Source organism: Oncorhynchus kisutch, linkage group LG8 (genome assembly GCF_002021735.2).
Source record: "Oncorhynchus kisutch isolate 150728-3 linkage group LG8, Okis_V2, whole genome shotgun sequence".
In the NCBI taxonomy this organism is placed as follows: Eukaryota; Metazoa; Chordata; class Actinopteri; order Salmoniformes; family Salmonidae; genus Oncorhynchus; species Oncorhynchus kisutch.
In genome coordinates this window covers 36973601-36999700 of record NC_034181.2, presented here as the reverse complement: position 1 = coordinate 36999700, position 26100 = coordinate 36973601, and the positions used below count along the sequence as shown (strand labels likewise).

Here is a 26100-nt window from a genome sequence, read left to right as displayed (position 1 = left end):
CATAGCAGTGTGAACAGACAACACAGAGTTACACATGGAGTAAACAATTAACAAGTCAATAACACAGTAGAAAAAAAAGAGAGTCTATATTCATTGTGTGCAAAAGGCATGAGGAGGTAGGCGAATAATTACAATTTTGCAGATTAACACTGATGTGATAAATGATCAGATGGTCATGTACAGGTAGAGATACTGGTGTGCAAAAGAGCAGAAAAGTAAATAAATATAAACAGTATGGGGATGAGATAGGTAAATTGGGTGGGCTATTTACTGATAGACTATGTACAGCTGCAGCGATCGGTTAGCTGCTCAGATAGCAGATGTTTGAAGTTGGTGAGGGAGATAAAAGTCTCCAAATTCAGCGATTTTTGCAATTTGTTCCAGTCACAGGCAGCAGAGAACTGGAACGAAAGGTGCTTTAGTAACAAAACGGATGGCACTGTGATAAACTGCATCCAGTTTGCTGAGTAGAGTATTGGAAGTTATTTTGTAGATGACGTCGCCGAAGTCGAGGATCGGTAGGATAGTCAGTTTTACTAGGGTAAGTTTGGCGGCGTGAGTGAAGGAGGCTTTGTTGCGGAATAGAAAGCCTACTCTAGATTTGATTTTAGCTTGGAGATGTTTGATATGAGCCTGGAAGGAGAGTTTACAGTCTAGCCAGACACCTAGGTACTTATAGATGTCCACATATTCTAGGTCAGAACCATCCAGGGTGGTGATGCTAGTCGGGCATGCGGGTGCAGGCAGCGAACGGTTGAAAATCATGCATTTGGTTTTACTAGCGTTTAAGAGCAGTTGGAGACCACGGAAGGAGTGTTGTATGGCATTGAAGCTCGTTTGGAGGTTAGATAGCACAGTGTCCAAGGAAGGGCCGGAAGTATACAGAATGGTGTCATCTGCGTAGAGGTGGATCAGGGAATCGCCCGCAGCAAGAGCAACATCACTGATAAATACAGAGAAAAGAGTCGGCCCGAGAATTGAACCCTGTGGCACCCCCATAGAGACTGCCAGAGGACCAGACAACATGCCTTCCGATTTGACACACTGAACTCTGTCTGCAAAGTATTTGGTGAACCAGGCAAGGCAGTCATTAGAAAAACCGAGGCTACTGAGTCTGCCGATAAGAATATGGTGATTGACAGAGTCGAAAGCCTTGGCCAGGTCGATGAAGACTGCTGCACAGTACTGTCATTTATCGATGGCGGTTATGATATCGTTTAGTACCTTGAGCGTGGCTGAGGTGCACCCGTGACCGGCTCGGAAACCAGATTGCACAGCGGAGAAGGTACGGTGGGATTCGAGATGGTCAGTGACCTGTTTGTTGACTTGGCTTTCGAAGACCTTAGATAGGCAGGGCAGGATGGATATAGGTCTGTAACAGTTTGGGTCTAGAGTGTCTCCCCCTTTGAAGAGGGGGACGACTGCGGCAGCTTTCCAATCCTTGAGGATCTCAGACGATATGAAAGAGAGGTTGAACAGGCTGGTAATAGGGATTGCGACAATGGCGGTGGATAGTTTCAGAAATAGAGGGTCCAGATTGTCAAGCCCAGCTGATTTGTACGGGTCCAGGTTTTGCAGCTCTTTCAGAACATCTGCTATCTGGATTTGGGTAAAGGAGAACCTGGAGAGACTTGGGCGAGTAGCTGCAGGGGGGGCGGAGCTGTTGGCCGAGGTTGGAGTAGCCAGGAGGAAGGCATGGCCAGCCGTTGAGAAATGCTTGTTAAAGTTTTCGATAATCATGGATTTATCGGTGGTGACCGTGTTACTTAGCCTCAGTGCAGTGGGCAGCTGGGAGGAGGTGCTCTTGTTCTCCATGGACTTTACAGTGTCCCAGAACTTTTTGGAGTTAGAGCTACAGGGATGCAAATTTCTGCCTGAAGAAGCTGGCCTTTGCTTTCCTGACTGACTGCGTGTATTGGTTCCTGACTTCCCTGAACAGTTTCATATCGCGGGGACTATTCGATGCTATTGCAGTCTGCCACAGGAATTTTTCGTGCTGGTCGGGGGCAGTCAGGTCTGGAGTGAACCAAGGGCTATATCTGTTCTTAGTTCTGCATTTTTAAGCATGCTTATCTAAAATGGTGAGGAAGTTACTTTTAAAGAATGACCAGGCATCCTCAACTGACGGGATGAGGTCAATATCCTTCCAGGATACCCGGGCCAGGTCGATTAGAAAGGCCTGCTCGCAGAAGTGTTTTATGGAGCGTTTGACAGTGATGAGGGGTGGTCACTTGACTGCGGGTCCGTAGCGGATACAGGCAATGAGGCAGTGATCGCTGAGATCCTGGTTGAAGACAGTTGAGGTCTATTTGGAGGGCCAGTTGGTCAGGATGACGTCTATGAGGGTGCCCTTGTTTACAGATTTAGGGTTGTACCTGGTGGGTTCCTTGATGATTTGTGTGAGATTGAGGGCATCTAGCTTAGATTGTAGGACTGCCGGGGTGTTATGCATATCCCAGTTTAGGTCCCCTAACAGAACAAACTCTGAAGCTAGATGGGGGGCGATCAATTCACAAATGGTGTCCAGGCTGCAGACTGGAGGGAAGTGGGGGTTTATTCAATCGCCTGCGAATACTCAGAAGGCAGCCAGACCTTTGGCCCCTCTTTCTCCATCTCCTCTTCACGCAGATCACGGGGATCGGGGCTTGTTCCTGAGGAAGCAGTGTATCCTTCACATCGGGCTCATCAGAGTTGTGAAAGGAAAAAGGGGATTCTGCCAGTCCATGGTGAGTAATCGCAGTCCCGAGGTCGAGAAGTTATTTTCGGTCATAAGAGACGGTAGTGGAAATATTATGTACAAAATACAAAGTACAAAAAACTAGCAAAGGATATGAACAAATGTGCACACATGGCTTTGAACTCAAAACAATCGCATCTACTCATGACCGCTCATGCCGTAAACACAGTCCAGTTCAAAGTGAATGGCACAGATCCATATTTGGAAATGGTCTATTTGCATATAGCTCTACAGCAGCTCTGATTAGTTATGCCGCACTGGTCGGTGTAGAGTACGGACTGAGTCCTTAGTGTCAATGCAATAGAATCCTGCTCTGATGCGTTCCGCCTACAACAAAATCTCTTGCACAGTTAGTTTTGCATAATAAGACTTGCATAGTTCGTTTTGCTTCGGTATGTTGCATTGAAAGTGGCTAATATTGTGTTGATTCGATCACAATTCCCACAGTAAAGGGAAACGTTGATAGTGTTAACTAAGGGGGAAAACACTAAAAAGTTGATTGAAGTTCAATCTCGTGCCTCTCTGCGCGGTCTGATAGCCCTTCTGCCCGGCAATCACACATTCGTGTGTTGTGGGCTTTTAATTTGTGAGCACACTTCCTGGGTGTGTAGTGGGGTCTTACTGAACCCGCTGCCTGAACACAGAGACCTACTATGCTATGCTGGTCTTTGTGTGAGCCAATTTCAATGGTAGCACTTTTCTCAGATTTCAGGTGGAAACAACAGCAACCTGACCATCGACATCAGGGATGTATACTGTGTACGCAGGTCAGCAAGAGCCATGGAAATGATCTGAATGAAGAAGGAAAATATCACCACATTCACCTCACATCAGAGAGCTAGCATAGAGCCAGCTGTATATTCTCCACAATAGAAACGGGAAGAGAGCACGGTAGATCAAAAATCCATTAAACCTGTTTCTAGTGGCCTTTACCTCTAATAATGTTTAGACACTGTGCATACAATAGGACTCACTCCATAACCCCCAGAAACTAAATGCTCAACGTAGCGCACATTGTAGATGTCACATACGCCCAGTTTGCACAACAACTCGTTCAACATGCGCTACAACTCTATTATTTGCAGTTCGACGAGATGCTCAATGACTCGGTAATTACACAGCATGGAACATGGCTGAGCACTCTAGACATATCCCCCATGCACAGCACACAGCATGCAGCACACACCCCAACTCAGCCAGTTCCCTCTCCCAGCACCCAGCAGTATGGAGTAGTAGAGGCTGAAATAGATCAGTGTCTCACCCTGCCACTGGAGTAAAACATCACATAGTCAGCCCAGCAGCATCATCTTGCATAAACCAGGGAGGCCCATTAGCCCCAGTCTAGCGCAGGTGAAGTGGAAAAGAGACAATTATGCATGGAGGACGGGCCGTCTGGCGGCTCTACTGTATACTCACCCCCCCACCCCCCACCCACCCACCCCCCCGTCTGTTTGTCTGTCTCTATTTTAGTCTGTCTGTCTTACTGTCTCTATCTGCCTGCCTGAAAGTCAGTCGGTCTGTCTCTCTTGCAAGTCAGTCTGCCTGTCTGTCTGTAGTCTGTCTATCGTAAATATTGGATGACAGAATCATCGTGAGAACTTGACATTTCACAAATAACACACTCGCTTCATATTCTCATGGACGTTTGACATCTCAACAATGTAATCTTTGTAATAGGCATATGATGTGAGATCCATCCCAATAGCTATCTTGGGATTGGGCCTAAATAATGATGAAGAGATGTGGAAAACGTGCTCTGAGGAAGTAGCATGAAGAGAGCATCCTGTCCTGTGCAATTTGCCCCAGTGGATGAGAGCTGGCAAGGATGAGAGCTGGCAAAATGCCCCTGCTCCTGTTTTATTCATACATCTACAGCTGAGGATGCCGAGGGTGACAAGCCTGGCCTCAATGCTGGCAAACACTGTAAAGGAGAGGAACACGCTCCTTGGTGGATTGCTGGGGTTGGGAGTCTTCAAAAAAAGAATTTCTGATTCTTCCTGAAATATGCTGTGATGCTCTCAGAACTAGCGACTGAACATGCAATGCATCTAAATGTGTTTGATATTCATGCGAGGCAATATTTTTTCCAACACGGCTCTCGGCCAAGTTCAAGTCTGACTGAGGTTCAAATTCCATTACAAATCATATGGTCTTTGTTTCCTTACAGTGAAGTACTCAGAAAAAAGGTAGATTTTTTTACATATAGTTTAGTGATCCCATCATCCCACTGATCTATTGTATCTTACTCACTTCACAGCTGAGAGGGGGAGATAGAAACAAGGGAGAACAAGAGAGAGGGGATGAGGAATTGAGAGAAAAAGAGAGAGATAGAGATAAAAAAGTAGCGAGAGGGAGAGAAAGCGAGAGAGAGAAGTAGCGAAAGGGAGAAAGAGTGCGAGTGAGTGAGCGAGAGAGAGAAAAGAAAGAGATACAGAGAGAGAGGGCTCCCCAGCTACAGCAGTGTGGATGAGACTATATTGGTAGAGATAGAAGTAGCGAGAGGGAGAGAGAGACTATATTGGCTGCACGGGGAGGGAAAGCCACACTGGAGACAACTGGAGGCGTCACCATAGAAACAAAGGAGGCTCCACTGATCTCATTAGACAACAGCAGCCAGGAGACAGGGGTTCTGGGAGTGAAAAGCAACAATGAGAGTAGGGTGAAGCCAGAGACGAGAGAAAATAAAAGGAATTGTGTTTGTTTGCCAACAGAAAGCAAAGCAAAGCAATAACATGAAGATATTTCTGTTGACTCAGTCTGTATTGGGCCTTTGTTGTTGCACAGCAACAATGACAAAATGAAGTGATTCTCTTCAGAAAGTATCAAAAGAAGGCCAAATAAAAGTTGGAAGAGGACAGATCTCAAGCAGTTTGCTTTGAGAAGGTGTATGCCCATTGTCTGTGCATGGCCGTGTAAATACATATGTGGAAAAGCAAACTGAGGTACTGTAATAAAGAAGCTGCTGAGATCAAATGTTCTTTGTGTAATTGAATTTAAGCTAACAACAGAGGGATTCCCCCTAATAAAGCTGGACATGTGGAGCAGATAACGAGACGACTCCATGGTTGACAGTGGAACACAAGGTTCACACACAATGTTGTCCAAGGTAGTCAGTAAATCATTTGTTTTGATAATACCATAATATGTGAAATACCCTTGATATTTCCATGCTCCAAGTCCCCAATCCCCAAACTCTGAATCTGATCAAGAGACGATTTGAAGACAACGCAATGGTAAGCTTGTCTCCATAGCAACCAATAATGATCATAAACGAGCGAAGGGACCATGGGCTCAGAATGATGAAGTGCAGATGTAATGTCTTTGACACATGTTATGTACATTCTAATGTCGAGTTGGACTATCTTTCCATCAAAGTAAATTGGCAAAATATTGTTACAGTAATAGGGCCCTAGGAAATGGAATCACATCATTTAGCTGTTTATGGTTTTCTCAATTATGGAACATGGTTGTGATTAGACTTGGCTCAGTGAGCATGAGACGTATTTGACAACCCGGTGCACCGCTCCCTACGGATGTGACTGTGCAGGTCTGAAAACAGAGTCAATGACAAGGCATGTCCGAGAAAGACAAGAGACAATGCAAAGGAAATTACAATAAGTTGGAGATAGACAAAGGAAATATAAGAAAAGTCAATAAGCCTGTCTAGCCACAGGTCCACCAACATAGTCACAAGTTGTGCCCCAGGTAAGTCAACCTACCCAGGTGTGTGCCAGTCACCTGGCACCCACACTGTAGTTAGCCTGGCAGCCTGGAACCAACCATACACTCCTCTTAACGCAATATTCTTCAAATTTGACATCACAAAACTATTTGTTTTAACAACTGTAAAAACGCTAATCAGTTTTATGATATCAGCCATGTTTCAAATCAAATCGCCACACAGTTCTGCATATCACAGCACAGTAATGTCTGGGCCTTCACTACACTGTAGTACCAGTATAGCATGCAACTCAGGCCATCTGTGTGATGGACAGTAAGTGCAGATCAATGACGTTGGGGCCAAATCCAGGACTCATGTAATGGATATCAGCTTAACATACTGACAGCTCTGCTCAATAAAACTGCAGTCATTAGTATCTGGCAGGTAGACAGAGGGCTAACCTAGATAAACAGGTCAAACTTAGACCATCTACAACAGTTCATCATCGTTTCCATAAGGGAGCGGGGCATCTGGTGAAAACGCATCTGCAGTGTGACTGGACAAGCTGCTTTTCCCAGCAGGTCTTGTGCTTGTCACTCGCTAAGAAATGATCATAGCAAGGAGGCCAGTGGAGGGACACTCCAGTCAGTCTCTGAGACAGGCAGTGGCTCACACCACTCCTTGACGACACACACACACACACACCACATGCACGAAAGCATGTCAGCACCGCACACGCACGCATGCACACACACAGACACGCACACATACACAGGGTCCCACCACTCCACCACTCCACCACTCCCTGACAACAAAAAGCTTTTAGATCAATCACCTTCCCCAAGGAGGGAGAGCCAGCCAGCCAGAGAGACACCCCCATCCCCCAGACATCGATCCTCTGTCCCTGTCTGAGTGAGAGTCCAGGAGCCCTCTCCATTACAGCACCCCCCTCTCACTCTCATCTCTGATTCAACTTCTTCCATTTCCTGTGACATTTGAAGAAGTGAAAGTGACCAAAAAAAAACAGCTATTCTTGTCCAGTGGCCAGTAATTCGTGTTGGGTAATGAAAAGCCTGTCTGGAAATGCTCAGGACCTGAGTGTCCCAACTCCTAATCAGAATGTATTAGAGTCCTCACTGGTCAGGTGGTTACTGATGTGTTTCTGTGAAACATTTAAAAGACCAAACAGAAACATGAATAATGGTGGTCACACTTGGCTGTCAGATCCCAGACAAAGTCAATTATAAAATGGTCTCTTTTCCAACCCAACTTGTTAATAGCGTTAATGCATAATGACTTCCTGGATGGGTCCGCCTCACTTCCGGGTATAAGGCTGCTCCCTCTGTCTGCCTTTGGTCTGTCTGATCTAAATGAGGGGTGTGAGGGGAGGAGAGACATCAACTCCTATTATTCGGCCAATAAAACACCCTGACGGACACACACAAACACAGGCCCTCTACACAATTTTGCTAAGAGTATAAATTCAAGGGCTCAGTCATAAAATCGAAAGAACATGATTGTTTAAAAAAAAGAAGGTCAAGAGAGCACAGATCATGTAATATAGGGACTTTACCTATTCGGCTCTCATTGTCATCATGTTCATTACTATCCATGCTGCTTCAGAAACCAGACTAAGATATCTACAGGTACGTTTACCTGTGAAGACACCCATCCCGCCCGCACGCACGCACACACACACACACACACACACACACACACACACACACACACACACACACACACACACACACACACACACACACACTAACACACATAGAGGACGGCTCCGTTCCATCAGACACAGAGTACAGCTGAGAGGTGGCAGTAGCACGGGTCCCATGGGAGCTCCACTCAGCAGGACAGCCTCAGCCAGCTGGCCCACATGCCACCAGCTTTCTCTGAAATACAGTATGTCATGCCACTCCAATAAATACTGGATGAAACCAACACACAGTACTCAGTAGACAGTGGAGCATGGCTCTGTTGTAGAAGGCTGAATGAATTAAGTAAGATAGCTGGTTTTCTTTCCACCCCAGCGACTATGCTGATCATGCCATGCGTGGTGGATTCTTTGGAAGACTGCATCAAGGCTCACTCGTCAGGAAAGACTGGGACTCCCAGATATAAATGTTGCTTCCGAAGAATTGTGCAAGGACCCTGAAGTAACTGCAAGCCCAATTGATCTGGGGGATAGTCAACCGTACCTTAACATAATATAGAAAATGTCGTAATTTGTCAGTCCAGTAGAAGACATGTATTATATTAAGCCATGGTTAAGACAGAACACTCCTCAGCCATCCGTACTGAAGGAAATGCTGCTATGCCATGATTATATTCCTGCTCATAGGTCTTCATCACAAAATGCTTAGTTCAGGTTCTCTTGCCTTCCGTAGGAATGAATTATATAGATCAAGCTCAGTTCCATGCAATTCCAAAGTCGTTGCAATGAAACATTATCGTTGTTCAAATCGTAGAAGAGCAGACTATGTAGAAATAAAGCAATAAAATAGATCCTTCATGATGTTAACAACACACTGACAACTCGAATACCACTAGAAAAGTGAAAAGACAAGAAAAGTGCTGATAATCTTTATTTGAGGCCTTCGTAAATTCAAACCTATTTAAAGGAGAAGCTAAATCCTGTATTTTGTGCTGAGAAGGGAATATGACAGCAGTAAAGGGATATTTCTAATATGCATAGGAGTATTACAATGAAAATGAAACTGTTTAATTTCTTAACCTTTCTTATTACACCAAAATGGAGCCTACAGATGTAGGATCTTAAATTGAACCAGTTTGCTACAGCAGAAAAATAATCCTGCAGCAACAGGAAATGTGGATTATAATTAATGGACATTTTTTGTAGATGTTTGTTAGGGAAAATCAAGTCTGAAATTTCTAAGTACAAACTGCAAACTTTAGAAGCCTTTTTAAAACTCAAATACAATACATGTTTGCATTCCTGCTGAGCAGGAAATTTTTCAGCAACAAAACTTATGATCCTACATCTGTTAATCACGTGTATAAATAATCCACTCCTGGGCTCACTTGTAAAAGAGACGCCAATCTCAATGTGACTTCCCTGACTAAATAAAGGACAAAAAATGCATCTCTATTGAGAAAACAAATAGAGTTGTTTTGCATTCTGCCCATGGGGAATGATTCCCACCTGTAGTACAGCACGGGAGGCAAGAGTGACAGTGCCTCTACCTGATTTCAGTATTCAAGGGGAGAGTGCATGATAACACAGCCAATCTCACATAGCCCATGGGGTCATTGCACAATTGACATTGGTGAGTAATAGCTTGTTTTCCTGAAATAACAACCATTTCAATAAATGGTACCTAACGTCATGTGCGGAACAAAGCTGCCTGCCAGTCAAGCACTCCATCTCAACCAGGTCCTTCACCACTACTATGCACAAAGCAATGACAGCCTCCTCCTCCTCCCCCCATCTTATCTCATCTCTACCATTAGCAGTCACAGGATGGTAATGCCACCAGTGCAGCCAGCAGAACAAAATTGAGTTAAGAGCCTCATCATCACACCTTCAAATTGAGCTGAGTTGAGCTGAGGACGAGAGCAAAGTGGCTCTGAGAAAGGCGGGTCAGGAGCACTTAAGACCCGTAGTGGTGTGTGGGTAAAATCACCGGGGAAGCCAAGCCAGAAAAAAAAGCCATATTACAACCTGTGTTGTGATAATTGCGTTGTTTGCTCTATAACCTGTTAGTTAATATCCCTTGCCACTGTAATACTGTACATACAGTGGGGCTAAAGGCCGAGACAACAAGAGGACACAGTGGCAACCGCTGTCTGGTGAAGTCCACAAAGCATATTGCATGTAAAAAATCGCTACATGACCTACAGCATGGTCAAGCAAGTAATGTTTCCGACATTTTCGGACTACTAAACGACTATTGATTTACGACCGCAGAGAGTTACCGAAAGTCGCAAAGAAAACAGGAGCTGCCTCCACTATTCCAGCACCCATGCTTAGTCTAATACCGTGACAACTAAAAGATACCAACAAAAAAAATTGTCCAATCAAAGGAAGCTAAATATGATGTGGCTGCCCATGGTTCTGATTTATGTGTGTGTGTGTGTGTGTTCGTGCAAGTAGAAGAAAGAAAAAATAATAATTTGGTTGACTCTACTTGTAGAGAAACGCCAATGCCATCCTCCTCTCTTCCATGTTGACGAAACAAATCACTCTCATTCAGTACACGATTTTAGTTTTTGTCATCCTAGGCTAGCTGGCTAAAATGCTTGCAGGCTAGCCTAACTTCCTTTCATGGGCAATGTTAGCTAGTTAACATTAGACTTCTACATCTAGCTACATATTGAACCTCCATCCTCTCAGGCCAGGGGCAAAATGTATGAATTTATGGTTGGATCAGAATCCCCTTTATAATCATTGGCCAGTACAGAGAATTAATAAAAACACAAGTTAAAATCCATATCTCCATCCATGGCTAATTAAGGAAAGGGACAATTTTAGCTAGCTAGCTAGCTAGCCACCGGAGGACAACAACACAACGAGATGCAACAATTCAAGTTGTTTCTGTTAACAATGTATTGCTCTTAATCTAATGTGATTGGAGTGACGTGGCTGGCTCCCCTTTACACTTTTTTGGGATGCGTCAGAGCTGTTCACAGTTAAGCTCAACGCTGACTGGCTACTATTTTTTACTTCTTTTATCAAGGGAGGCCAAATGATTGCTGGCTTCCATTGCATCCAATACTACGGGCTGCAACAATGTCATATTATTTTTGAACAGACAGCATCAGGTAGATGGCCTACACATACAGAGACAGAGGGGTGCTGTTTCGCTCGCTCGGATTCCTTTTCCGGTGAGATGCATTCAACCTCTTGCGAATTGAAGGAAAATGATGAAACATAGAGAGATTAAATATACGTTATTTTATATATTTTTTCTCCTTTTTTTCTTGGTAATGATTACACGCCACTGGTTAAGACGCAACAACCGTTTTCAAACTTCACTGAGCCAGTCAGTCATCTATTGCAGAAGTGCTAAAGATGGTAACTAAGATGGTATATCTAAAATCTACATCTGCGCTACTTACTCCCAAATCTAGAAAATTATTTCCACCGCTTAGAACTTCTTTACAGCCTTTTGACATAACTTGATAATATTTTCTGTAATATTCATAGGTATATAAAACATGTGCTTAACCTTTTCACAGTGGATAAAAAAAGCACACTCCAACTAACTAGGCTGATTCCTCCACACAGGGAAACACGATTAATAATTCAGCTGTTTGTTCCATTGCTGTTCTTTGGGAGAGTGGCTTGCTGATTAGAACACATTCTCACAGTACAATCCCACCGCTCATTTGATGAATATCTGGCCCTCTTCTGCATTAGCTCCAACCACAGAATGACCCCATCTCCTATCCCATCTTTATGATATTGCTCGATTCTCAGCACAACGTCACAATGTGTCAAAACCCTTACATGATGTATCACACATCTAGAAGTGAATCGGTTGTTACTACTACTGGTACTGTTGGGGAGTGTGAAGTACTGGAGGAGGGAGACGGTAGAGGGTGAAGCTCCCTTGATAATTACATAGCATTTACACAGCAAACACACCTCTGTTTATCACATAGCAATATTCCTGCAAGGTTCTGACTGTACACAAGGCTACCAGGGTATACCGGTAAAAATAAGCACATTTTTCACTGTCAAAACACATGCTTTAAAATGCATGAATCGACATCAACCAACCAATAATAGGGAACACACAGAATAAGGTACATTGGGAAACAGGAAAGTCCCTCTTCTCAAAAAACAGACCGTGTCCATTGAAGACAATTCTGAGGAGCACACTCAGCACAGTCCAGTGGTGAATCCATCAAACAATATGTCCGAGCTTACACTGACACAACAATAGAAGAAGAAGCAGTGTTCTAAATAAGGAAAATGGGGACATAAATTTAAGGCATTAATGATTGAGAGCATCAGAGGGCATCATGGCAGAAGGGATGATGGTGGTGGAGAAGAGCTGAGGTTGATTAAGACCTTCACAGCTCACTGGAGAGCCCACATCCCTCAGCTCTACTGCTCACTACTCCCTTCCCTCTCTCTCTCTACAGACCCCACATCCTTCAGCTCTACTGCTCACTGTTCCATTCCCTCTCTCTCTCTACAGACCCCACATCCTTCAGCTCTACTGCTCACTGTTCCATTCCCTCTCTCTCTCTACAGACCCCACATCCTTCAGCTCTACTGCTCACTGTTCCATTCCCTCTCTCCCTCTACATACCCCACATCCCTCAGCTCTATAGTTCACTGCTGCTCCTCTCTTTCTCTCTCTACAACCTCAGTCATCACTTTTCACTAGGGCTGGCACAATTACTGTAACCGACAGTTATGGATAACAACCATCATGGAAATAAAATAACCGTCATAAAAACAGACTTGCAACCTCTTATCCTGGCAATTTGACTGGTCAACTCATGTGTCACGACCGCTGTCTTGACAATGACTGGACCAAGTTGCAACGTGGTGAGCGTACATTTTCTCTTTAAATGTCGCCAACAAAACAATAAACAACAAACACGACCGTGACGCTCCGTTAGGCTATACCTGCATCAAACGAAGACAACTACCCACAAATACAAAAGGGAAAAAAAGGCTGCCTAAGTATGATTCCCAATCAGAGACAACAATAGACAGCTGTCCCTGATTGAGAACCATACCCGGCCAAAACATAGAAACACAGAACATAGAGTTTCCCACCCGAGTCACACCCTGACCAACCAAACATAGAGAATAAAAAGATCTCTACGGTCAGGGCGTGACATCATGGGTGCACTTGCAATGGCTGCCTGGTATTTGGTCATGTAGAAGGTTCATCCAAATGATGCTAACTGATGTAACTCATGCAATGGAATGTATTTTTTGTAAAGTCATTTGAGTTGAATCAACAAATCACAGCACATATTTTAGCACATATTTTACTTCCTGTTTTGCTCCTATGGGTACAATTGCAATGGCTACCAGTCCAACCACTATGCCATCATTGACTTGAATGGGGACGCCCAATCTATTCATTCTATTCCTATGGCAGCACATGCAGTCAGGAGCGGAGGAGAAGTGTTGAAGCAGAGTGCTCCCAGCCCAGCTGATGGAGTGTGTTGGAGGTTAGTGCTGGTGTTAGTTGGATTGCAGAATGTTGTTGATGTTGCAACTCCGCCTGTCTGCCCAGCATTCTCCCAATCAATTAGCTGCAACGAGCTGTCTCGAGTCCTAACAAACAGCAGAATCAAGATAAGGTTTCTCTCAACAACAACAAAAACTATCGTCACCATCTGATGGGAAATGGAGGTGGTTGGTTGATTCCTCTTTTGTTTCACAATATGATTAAAAATGTAAATAAAATTAAAAAACATCTGCCGCATTGTACAAGGCACATTACCAGCGGACTTGTTAAATGAGGAGAGTCACAGTGGCATCGCTCCATCCTTTGCTATTTAGTACTAAGCTATCATTGTGTTCAAGTTGCCTAAGTTATTTTGTTGCTGTTCTACAGTCTTGCATTGTGGGCTGTTCTATTTTCCTGCCAAAGAAATTGATTTTTGTTGCAGCGGTTGCACTTCCTGAACCAATCTCCTGGTTTCTCTATCCTGCTCGGTTTAAAGACCTTGGGGAGTATATTACGTTGCTGTTGGATCCTCAATGGACCTTTACTTGTCAATACTGGTCGAAGTCATTGGATTGAATCAATCTCTGTGAAATGTGACGTACCATTGGGATGCGTTGGGAGGCTTTATGAACCAGTCTATCATGGCTGTAGTTGTATAATGACTATTATAAAAACTTTTTGAGACATTTTTAAATGTCACTTTTCATGTCTAGGTCTTGAGTGTAGAAGTGTTTGACTAGTAGTGTATAGTACTGCACTGTACACAACATTTGGAGACAGTGGGTAAGCAGTCTGAATAACTTGAAGTGGACATTTGAGCGTGACTACTGATATCTTGCTGGCAGAAGTGAACAGTAGGGCTGTGACAGTCGTGGAATTTTGGATGATGGTAATTGGCCAGCCAAATGACCACAGTCACCGTAATAACGGTTCAAATACAAAAGTACATTTTCCAGCAAGACAATAACCCCAAGCACACATCAAAATCCACAAAGAAATGGTTAATTGACCACAAAATCAGATCTCAGACTCCGCAGTTGAACCCAATTGAAAACCTGTGGTTTGAATTGAAGAGTGCAGACAAAGGATATCAAGGATCTGGAAAGATTCTGTATAGAGGAATGGTCTTAAGATGCCTCCCCAAGCGTTCTCCAATCTCATAAAACATTTTAGAAAAAGGCTCTGTGCCATTATCCTTGCAAGAGGAGGGTGCTGGAGTATTGAAAACTGGAGATCCAATCATTTTGACCCCTATCTTGTCAAAAAAAAAAAATACTAATAAATCTTCTCTGAGCAATTGTATTAGTATAAAATAATATAATTTTTCCATTAAGGGACCCAATAATTCCGGACCCTACTGTAAGCACTTATTAGCAACACCCAACATCTTATTGGAACATTTGAGTTGATTTGATTTACAGGGCTGGCCCTGCCTGTGGGAGCTCAATACAAGCCTTTTCATTCACAGACCCCCACATCTGATTACCATCAGCACCAGCACATGAAACATGGCCCTCGCGTGTCCTGGGGCCAAACGTGTGCAAGATCTTCATCTTCTTAATACATTCATCACCATTAACGGAACACTATTTGTACACAATACTGTTAAAAATAGACAATTCACAACTATCGTTATGGTACACAATCACTGCTTTTACTTATACGGTAGCTGTAGCTGATCTGAAATGTATGGCATCTTTGGTATTGACTTTATACCTGCTTCAAGTACTCATATCACAGGGAATGGTAAGAATGGGTTTCATTAATAATCAGTGAGGCAGCAATGGTAATTACTATGGCGATTGGTTTCCTGCTAGGCACACCCTGTAGTTACAGCCATAGGGATAGCATACAGCGCTTTGATGTGCATGCAGCACATGGTGATCCAATAGCTGTCAGAGACTGACACCATGGATCAATCACTAACTGTAGCATGGCACTGATAACAGGGCCAGACTGCTCGTGTAAAGGCTCTCATCCACCACAGCCCTTCAGTTATGGTTATCATGTCAGGCTGCTCTGCCCCAATTTCAATCAGCCCTGCCTCCCCTCCTTCCTCCCCATGCAGCCCTATCCACAAGTAGTGGCAGTGAATATGGAAGGAGAGCAGAATGATGCCCTGTGTGTTCAGTGATGGTGACAGGTCCATGTAGAGGCTGTGACAAGCTGTCAATAGCCCTAACCTTTCCCTAACACACTGTATTGACAGACAGACCGCTTGCTGCCTTTGTCTTTACAGCTCTCTCTCACACACACGGCTTTGTGTGACGGTTACTCTGAAACAAGACCAGTTCCAGGAATTGGTCGTATTTCATTGCCCCTGGTTGGTTCCCTGAGCAAGAACAAAAGGTTGGAACACTGAGATTGACTTCCAAGTGGGTGGAGTAGAGCTTCCAGAGAATTGGTTTATTGCAATTAGGTATCAAAGCTGATGTAAGCCCCAATAGATGGGCCAAATAAATGTCAGAGTCAATAGGTACAGCAAGCCAGGACACTCCCTGGTGATGCGAGCAACTCCCCGAGGACTCTCTCTCCAGCGTAACAGCATCCTCATCATTACCCCTCCTCCACTCTCTCCTCGTCCCCTTCATCTTTTCCCTCATGGTCCCTCACTGAAAGCCTACAGTAGTTACCTCATGCTCCTCTCCCACCCATAGTTCCACTCCTATTGCCTCACTGATATTCTAGCTCCAATACGCAAGCTCCTCTCTCAGTGCAAGCGCTTCTACTTTTGTGGCCCTCTTCTTATTTTGCAAATATACTGCCTTTCTATGGTAAAGTTTACCATAGCATCCTGTAATGTTGCCCTGAATAACTATTCCAAACAATAGTTGTTTTACCGCTGCAAATCAAATCAAATGTTATTTGTCACATGCGCCAAATACAACAGTGAAATGCTTACTTACAAGCCCTTAACCAACAATGCTATAAGAAGTTAAGAAAGAAAGTGGTAATAGAAGTAACAAATAATTAAACTGCAGCAGTAAAATAACAATAACAAGGCTATATACAGGGGGTACAGGTACAGAGTCAATGTGCGGGGGCACGTTAGTCGAGAAAATATGTACATGTAGGTAGAGTTAAAGTGACTATGCTTAGATAATAAACAGAGAGTATCAGCAGCGTAAAAGAGGGGTCTGGGTAGCCCTTTGATTAGCTGTTCAGGGGTCTTATGGCTTAGGGGTAGAAGCTGTTAAGAAGCCTTTGGGACCTAGACGCGGCGCTCCGGTACCACTTGCCGTGCGGTAGCAGAGGGGACAGTCTATGACTAGGGTGGCTGGAGTCTTTGACAATTCCACTGACACCGCCTGGTATAGAGGTCCAAAAAGGCAGGAAGCTTGGCCCCAGTGATGTACAGGGCCATACGCGGTCGGAGGACGAGCAGTTGCCATACCAGGCAGTGATGCTCTCGATGGTGCAAATGTAAAACCTTTTGATGTGATGTGGACACCAAGGCACTTGAAGCTCTCAACCTGCGCCACTGCAGCCCCGTCGATGAGAATGGAGGCGTGCTCTGTCATCTTTTTCCTGTAGTCCACAATCATCTCCTTTGTCTTGATCACGTTGAGGGAGAGGTTGTTGTCTCAGCCTACAGGGAGGAGGTCAATCTCATCGTTGTTGTGTCATCGACAAACTTGATGATGGTGTTGGCGTCGTGCCTTGAAATACAGTCATAAGTGAACAGAGAGTACAGGAGGAGACTGAAATCACACCTCTGAGGGGCCTCTGTGTTGAGGATCAGCGTGGCGGATGTGTTGTTACCTAGGCCTTGAAATACATCCACAAATACACCACCAATTGACTCAAATGATGTCAATTAGCCTATCAGAAGCTTCTAAAGCCATGACATTATTTTCTGGAATTTCAGGATCCAGTTGCAGAGGGAGGTCTTTAGTCCCAGGGTCCTTAGATTAGTGATGAGCTTTGAGGGCACTATTGTGTTGCACGCTGAGCTGTAGTCAATGAATAGCATTCTCACATACAGTTGATGTCGGAAGTGTACATACACCTTAGCCAAATACATTTAAACTCAGTTTTTCACAATTCCTGAAATTTAATCCTAGTAAAAAGTTCCCTGTCTAAGGTCAGTTAGGATCACCACTTTATTTTAAGAATGTGACATGTCATAATAATAGTAGAGAGAAGGATTTATTTCAGCTTCTTTTTCTTTCATCACATTCCCAGTGGGTCAGAAGTTTCAATTAGTATTTGGTAGCATTGCCTTTAAATTGTTTAACTTGGGTCAAATGTTTCGGGTAGCCTTCCACAAGCTTCCCACATAAATTGGGCGAATTTTGGCCCATTCCTCCTGACAGAGCTGGTGTAACTGAGTCAAGTTTGTAGGCCTCCTTGCCTGCACACGCTTTTTCAGTTCTGCCCACAAATTTTCTATAGGATTGTTGTCAGGGCTTTGATGGCCACTCCAATACCTTGACTTTGTTGTCCTTAAGCCATTTTGCCACAACTTTGGAAGTATGCTTGGAGTCATTGTTCATTTGGAAGACCCATTTGCGACCAAGTTTTAACTTCCTGACTGATGTCTAGAGATGTTGCTTCAATATATCCTCATAATTATAATTCCTCAAGATGCCATCTATTTTGTGAAGTGCACCAGTCCCTCCTGCTGTAAAGCACCCCCACAACATGATGCTGCCACCCCCGTGCTTCACATATGGGATGGTGTTCTTCGGCTTGTAAACCTCCCCCTTTTTCCTCCAAACATTACGATGGTCATTATGGCCAAACAGTTGTATTTTTGTGTCATCAGACCAAAGGACATTTCCCCAAAAAGTAGGATCTTTGTCCCCATGTGCAGTTGCAAACCGTAGTCTGGCTTTTTAATAGCAGTTTTGGAGCAGTGGCTTCTTCCTTGCTGAGCGGCCTTTCAAGTTATGTCAATATAGGACTCGTTTTACTGTGGACATAGATACTTTTGTACCTGTTTCCTCCAGCATCCTCACAAGGTCCTTTGCTGTTGTTCTGGGAATGATTTGCACTTTTCGCACCAAAGTACGTGAGCGGTATGACAGCTGCATGGTCCCTTGGTGTTTATACTTGCGTACTATTGTTTGTACAGATGAATGTGATACCTTCAGGCATTTGGAAATTAATGCCAAGGATGAACCAGAATTGTGGAGGTCTCCTATTTCTGATTTATTTTGATTTTCCCATGATGTCAAGCAAAGAGGCCCTGGGTTTGAAGGTAGGCCTTGAAATACATCCACAGGTACACCTCCAATTGATTCAAATGATGTCAATTAGCCTATCAGAAGCTTCTAAAGCCATTACATTATTTTCTGGAATTTTCCAAGCTGTTTAAAGGCACAGTCAACTTAGTGTATGTAAACTCACATCAGCTATGGAGAGCGTGATCACACAGTCATGCGGAACAGCTGATGCTCTCATGCATGTTTCAGTGTTACTTGCCTCGAAGCAAGCATTGAAGTAATTTAGCTCATCTGGTAGGCTCGTGTCACTGGGCAACTCTCGGCTGTGTTTCTCTTTGTAGTCTGTAATAGTTTGCAAGCCCTGCCACATCCGACGAGCATCGGAGCTGGTGTAGTACGATTCAATCTTAGTCCTGTATTGACGCTTTGCCTGTCTGATGGTTCGTCTGAGGGGATTTCTTATAAACTTCCGGGTTAGAGTCCCACTCCTTGTAATCGGCAGCTCTACCCTTTAGCTCAGTGTGGATGTTGCCTGTAATCCATGGCTTCTGGTTTGGGTATGCAAGTACAGTCACTGTGGGGATGACATCATCAATGCACTTATTGATGAAGCCAGTGAATGATGTGGTGTACTTTTCAATGCCATCGGAAGAATCCGGGAACATATTCCAGTCTGAGCTAACAAAACAGTCCTGTAGCTTAGCATCTGCTTCATCTGACCACTTTCTTATTGATCTAGTCACTGGTGCTTCCTGCTTTAATTTTTGCTTGTATGCAGGAATCAGGAGGATAGAATTATGGTCAGATTTTCCCAAATGGAGGGCTAGGGAGAGCTTTGTACAGGTCTCTGTGTGTGGAGTAAAGGTGGTCTAGAGTTTATTTTCCTCTGGTTGCACATTTAACATGCTGGTAGAAATTAGTTCAAGCGGATTTGAGTTTCCCTGCATTAAAGTCCCCGGCCACTAGGAGCGCCGCCTCTGGATGAGAGTTTTCCTGTTTGCTTATGGCCATATACAGCTCATTGAGTGCAGTCTTAGTGTCAGCATCGGTTTGTGGTGGTATATAGGACAGCTACCAAAAATAAAGATGAAAACTCTCTTGGTGAATTGTGTGTTCTACAGCTTATGATAAGATACTCTACCTCAGGCGAGCAAAACCTTGAGACTCCCTTAGATTTCGTGCACCAGCTGTTGTTTACAAATATACATAGACCGTCACCCCTTGTCTTACCAGAGGCCGCTGTTCTATCCTGCCTAAGTATGTTATTCATGTTGTCGTTCAGCCACGACTCAGTGAAACATAAGATATTACAGTTTTTAATGTCCCGTTGGTAAGATATACATGATCGTAGTTTGTCTATTTTATTATCGTTTGATTGTTCGTTGGCTAATAGGACCGATGGTAAAGGTAGATTACCCTCTTGGCGATGGATCCCTACAAGGCACCCAGACCTTCGTCCACAATACCTCCGTCTCTTTCTCCTGCGAATGACGGGGTTGAGGGCCTTGTTGGGCGTCTGAATTAAATCCTTCCCGTCCGTCTCGTTGATGAAGAAGTATTCCTCCAGTATGAGGTGAGTATTTGCTGTACTGACATCTATAAGCTCTTTTTGCTCATAAGACCCGGTGGCAGAAACATTATGTACAAAATAAGTTACAAATAACGTGAAAAAACATGCACAATTGGTTACGGGATTGTAAACCGGCACCATTCTCATGCATATATACAGTTATGTCTAAAAGAAGAGGATGATCGATCTAAGGAATTTCAGCCATTCCCAGTGTCTCCAGTGCATCACGATTCATCATGATCATACAAAATGTTAAATGAAATACACAACACAACACACACACCACACACATTAACATTGTGCTTTCTCATTAATCTACTCAGGATCAGGTCTGTCATTTTAAAGCAGTGTGAACATTTAGCATGAGCCATTAGCTCAGTACTCACCCTGTTAGCACCACCACAAAGTCCATTACATTCCAGCCATTCCGGAGATAGGAGCCTTTGTGAAATGCAAAGCCAAGGGCGATGATCTTAATGCCAGCTTCAAAACAAAATATTCCAATAAAATAGGGCTCTGTGTCGTCCTGTTAAGACAAGAGAGGCTGAGAATGTAAGTGACCATTGATATCCATCATCATTAGTTTATAATGTGATTTTTGGGCTGAATGTGAGTTAAAAAGCAATGTAATGGGTTAATATCACGATGGAGTGAGTCGCGTCAATATTTCAGACAGAGCCTTGGTCTATCTGGGGGAGCGGATCAATTAGTGGGTGCAGCTGTGAGGCACTTTGCCTGAAGGGAGTGACATTTAATTCTTAAAACAACCAGCGTGCCCCAACCAGCTAAGTCTATATGATTGGGTGGAGGAGCTCACAGCATTGACCCTTTTAATGGCAAGACTTAACAACAGAGTTCAATAGGGAGCCTAAAGTGTCTGTAAGCAGGGGGATCAAAGTCACCTCTGTGTGATACTGGTTAGCTGACTGAGGACAACTGGTGAGAAACCCCAGCTGCCTGCATGGGTAACCCTCCCCTCCCCCCCAAAAAACTGCTGATGGGTTGTGTCATTCAAATCTGTAATACTAGTACTGTACAGTGCCTTGCAAAAGTATTCACCCCCCTTGGCATTTTTCCTATTTTCTTGCATTACGACCTGTAATTTAAATGGATTCTTATTTGGATTTCATGTAATGGACAAAGTCAAAATAGCACAAATTGGTGAAGTGAAATTTAAAAAAGAACTTGTTTAAAAAAAATACAAAAAATAAATCAAAACTGAAAAGTGGTGTGTGCATATGTATTCACCCCCTTTGCTATGAAGCCCCTAAATAAGATCTGGTGCAACTAATTACCTTCAGAAGTCACATAATTAGTTAAATAAAGTCCACCTTTGTGCAATCTAAGTGTCACATGATCTGTCACATGATCTTAGTAGATATCTTCTTAGGGCTCCTTTTTTCTCAATTTCCGCCTGACTGACGTGCCCAAAGTAAACTGCCTGTTGCTCAGGCCCTGAAGCCAGGATATGCATATAATTGGTACCATTTGAAAGAAAACACTTGGAAGTTTGTAGAAATGTTAAAATAATGTAGGAGACTATAACACAATAGATATGGTAGGAGAGAATCCATAGGAAAACCAACCGGAATCTTTTTGAGAGACCAAGCTCTTACGATGGAAAGTATAGGGGCATTCTGAATTCCAGCTCCCAGGATGCAATTCCTATGGCTTCCACAGGGTGTCAGCATTCTATGTGCAAGGTTTCAGGCTTGTAACTTCCAAAACAAATAAGAAATATGAGTTTTAGTACAGGGACACAGTCTTGGGAATTCGTGTTTGGGCACACAATGAAGACAAAAGGCACCTGCTAAAGTTTCTAATTGAACATACTTCTTTCCGTAAGAAATATTATGATTTGATTACATTTTAGGGTATCTGAGGAGTAAATAGAAATGTATTTTGACTTGTTGAAAGAAAGTTTAGCGGTAGATTTTCGAATTCCTTTTTCTGCATGTTGAACGAGTGGATTACTAAAATCGATGGCGCCAACTAAACAGACTTTTTGGGATATAAAGAAGGATTTTATCTAACAAAACAACACTACATGTTATAGCTGGGACCCTTTGGATGACAAATCAGAGGATGATTTTCCAAAAGTTAGTGAATATTTAATCGCTGTTTGTGAATTTATAAAACCTGTTCCGGTGTAAAAATATTTTGATGTGGGGCGCAGTCCTCAAACAATCGCGTGGCCTGCTTTCGCTGTAATGGCTACTATACATCATACAGTAGACTTCTATTAACAATAATTTAAGCTTTCAACTGATATAAGACACTTGTATGTACCTAAATGTTTAATAACCATCATTTGTAGGATTATTTATTTGAATTGCACACCCTCCAGTTTCACCGGAAGTTGTCCTGCTAGCGGGATGCCTAGCCCGAACAGGATATACACCTGTTCTGAAAGGTCCCAGAGTCTGCAACACCACTAAGCAAGGGGCACCGCCAAGCAAGCGGCACCATAAAGACCAAGAAACTCTCCAAACAGATCAGGGACAAAGTTGTGGAGAAGTACAGATCAGGGTTGGGTTATAAAAAATATCACAACAAAGTACCACAACAAAGTACCACAACAAACCTGCCAAGAGAGGGCGGCCCACCAAAACTCACAGACCAGGCATTAATCAAAGAGGCAACACAAAGACCAAAGATAACCCTGAAGGAGCTGCAAATCTCCACAGCGGAGATTGGAGTATCTGTCCATAGGACCACTTTAACTTCTTCGATATAGGGGACGCTCTTTTAATTTTGGGATAAAAAAACGTTCCCGTTTTAAACAAGATATTTTGTCATGAAAAGATGCTCGACTATGCATATAATTGACAGCTTTGGAAAGAAAACACTCTGACGTTTCCAAAACTGCAAATATATTATCTGTGAGTGTCACAGAACTGATGCTACAGGCGAAACCAAGATGAAATTTCAAACAGGAAATGGCCCAGATTTTGAAGGCGTTGTGTTCCAATGTCTCCTTATATGGCTGTGAATGCGCCAGGAATGAGCCTACACTTTCTGTCGTTTCCCCAAGGTGTCTGCAGCATTGTGACGTATTTGTAGGCATATCATTGGAAGATTGACCATAAGAGACTACATTTACCAGGTGCCCGCTTGGTGTCCTCCGTCAAAATTATTGCGTAATCTCCAGCTGCGTGCATTTTTCCATTTGGTTCAGAGGAGAAACCAAACTGCCACGAATGATTTATCATCGAATAGATATGTGAAAAACACCTTGAGGATTGATTCTAAACAACGTTTGCCATGTTTCTGTCGATATTATGGAGTTAATTTGGAAAAAAGTTTGGCGTTGTAATGACTGAATTTTCGTTTTTTTTCTTAGCCAAACGTGATGAACAAAACGGAGCGATTTCTCCTACACAAATAATATTTTTGGAAAAACTGAACATTTGCTATCTAACTGAGAGTCTCCTCATTGAAAACATCCGAAGTTCTTCAAAGGTAAATGATTTTATTTGAAAGCTTTTCTTGTTTTTGTGAAAATGTTGCCTGCTTAATGCTAGGCTTAATGCTAGCTATCAATACTCTTACACAAATGCTTGTGTAGCTATGGTTGAAAAGCATATTTTGACAATCTGAGATGACAGTGTTGTTAACAAAAGGCTAAGCTTGTGAGCCAATATATTTATTTCATTTCATTTGCGATTTTCATGAATCGTTAACATTGCGTTATGGTATTGAGCTTGAGGCTATGATTACGCTCCCGGATACGGGATTGCTCGACGCAAGAAGTTAAGCCGTACACTCCACAGAGTTGGGCTTTATGGTAGAGAAGCCATTGCTTAAAGTGAAAATTAACAAACACATTTGGTGTTCGCCAAAAGGCATGTAAGAGACTCCCCAAACATATGGAAGAAGGTACTCTGGTTAGATGAGACTAAAATTCAGCTTTTGGCCATCAAGGAAAAAGCTATGTCTGGTGCAAACCCAACACTTTTCATCACCCCAAGAACACTATCCCCACAGTGAAGCATGGTGGTGGCAGCATCATGTTGTGGGTTTGTTTTTCATTGGCAGGGACTGGGAAACTGGTCAGAATTGAAGGAATGATGGATGGTGCTGAATACAGGGAAATTCTTGAGAGAAACCTTTTTCAGTCTTCAAGAGATTTGAGATTGGGACGGAGGTTCACATTCAGTAGCACAATGACCCTAAGTATACTGCTAAAGCAACACTTGAGTGGTTTAAGGGGAAACATTTAAAAGTCTTGGAATGGCCTATTCAAAGCCCAGACCTCAATCCAATTTAGAATCTGTGGAATGACTTAAAGATTGCTGTACATCAGCGGAACCCATCCAACTTGAAGGAGCTTGAGCAGTTTTGCCTTGAATAATGGGCAAAAATCCCAGTGGCTAGATGTTACAAGCTTATAGAGAAATACCCCCAAGAGACTTGCAGCTGCAATTGCTGCAAAAGGTGGCTCTACAAAGTATTCTCTTTGTGGGGGGGGGGGGGGGGTGAATAGTTATGCACACTCAAGTTTTCAGTTTTTTTGTCTTATTTCTTGTTTGTTTTACACACACAAAAATATTTTGCATCTTCAAAGTGGTAGGCATGTTGTGTAAATCAAATGATACAAACCCCCCAAAAATCTATTTTAATTCCAGGTTGTAAGGCAACTTTCACCGGCCACTGTATATATGTTATTCCTGTATGTGAGAATATAATGACTGACACCTATTTTTCACTTGGAGAGAAGAGTGTAGTTAACCAATGATCAAATATGATATAATATTGGTATGGCACATATGACCCATGCAATGGTCACTTACCAAGCGCTCTGACATGGGGGTCTTGTCGCCGGCTGGTAGGTGCTGCTCCAAGGCAAGGACGATGCAGTTGGCTATAATGGTGGCCAGGATCAGGTATTCAAATGGAGTGAGACAGTTAAGAAAAATACTGTGTAATGTTAGGCATACAGTGCCTAAGATCTGAAATACATTCTAACAGAAGAAGATGAGGAAGAGGAAGAAACAGAAGAATGGGACCTAGAGGAAGTAAAATTACCATATTAAAAAGCTCCTCAACAGTAGGTAGGTTAACCTAAATTATACAAGAGCTGAAGCCTAATGGCAAAGCACACATGCAGTAAGAAGTTACACTTTTAGAAAAAAAGGAACCCCTCTGTGGAAAGGGTTCTACATGAAATACAAAAGGGTTCTACCTGGAACCAAAAGGCGTTCTTTAAAGGGTTATCCTATGGGAACAGCTAAAGAACCATTTTTGGTTCTAGATAAACATGACTGAGGGAACTGAGTGATTTATCAGTTGCTGACTTACATGATGTTTCAGTTGCTGCTGTCCATGTCATCGCATGGTTGTTTATGGAGGCTATCTCCTCTGGAGACTGTGGTGCACAGAGGACTAGGGTCTTACCTCAGGCAATGGGCTACAGTACATCAACAGATAAAAACACATAATTCACTGGCTTAGGGCAGCTCAGGACTTTCTTGCTACAATGGCTCCCATGAACCTAGAATCTAACTCAAGGGAGAAAAATACTGTGAAAGGGGCTTGGAAATGCACAGGTAAGCTAAAGGTTGAGAAGTGTTTACACAGCACCAGAGTTAAGTAATGGATGCGACTACACAAATGAATGTAAATGAATTGCAATACCTCACAGGTTCCTTAACCCAACCTCATGAAATATGCTTCAGGGTTGACTGTTTCTCTAGGAGGCCTAAGCACAGCACAAATAGGTTTGTGGCAATCAGTGGAATGGTATCAAATACATCAAACACATGGTTTCCAGGTGTTTGATGCCATTCCATTTG

The 26100-nt window shown here is 43.2% G+C and overlaps 1 protein-coding gene across 1 annotated transcript in view; it reads right to left on the bottom strand.

The window, feature by feature from the left end:
* The window catches only part of LOC109895754 (voltage-dependent N-type calcium channel subunit alpha-1B), a 139378-nt gene that overhangs the window by 111070 nt on the left and 2208 nt on the right, over nt 1-26100 (bottom strand). The window contains exons 2-3 of the mRNA XM_031830253.1: nt 25099-25204; nt 20692-20831 (exon numbers count right to left, since the gene is read on the bottom strand). Of these exons, the coding sequence (XP_031686113.1) occupies nt 20692-20831; nt 25099-25204 (246 nt within the window). The remainder of the gene's footprint in view (nt 1-20691; nt 20832-25098; nt 25205-26100) is intronic.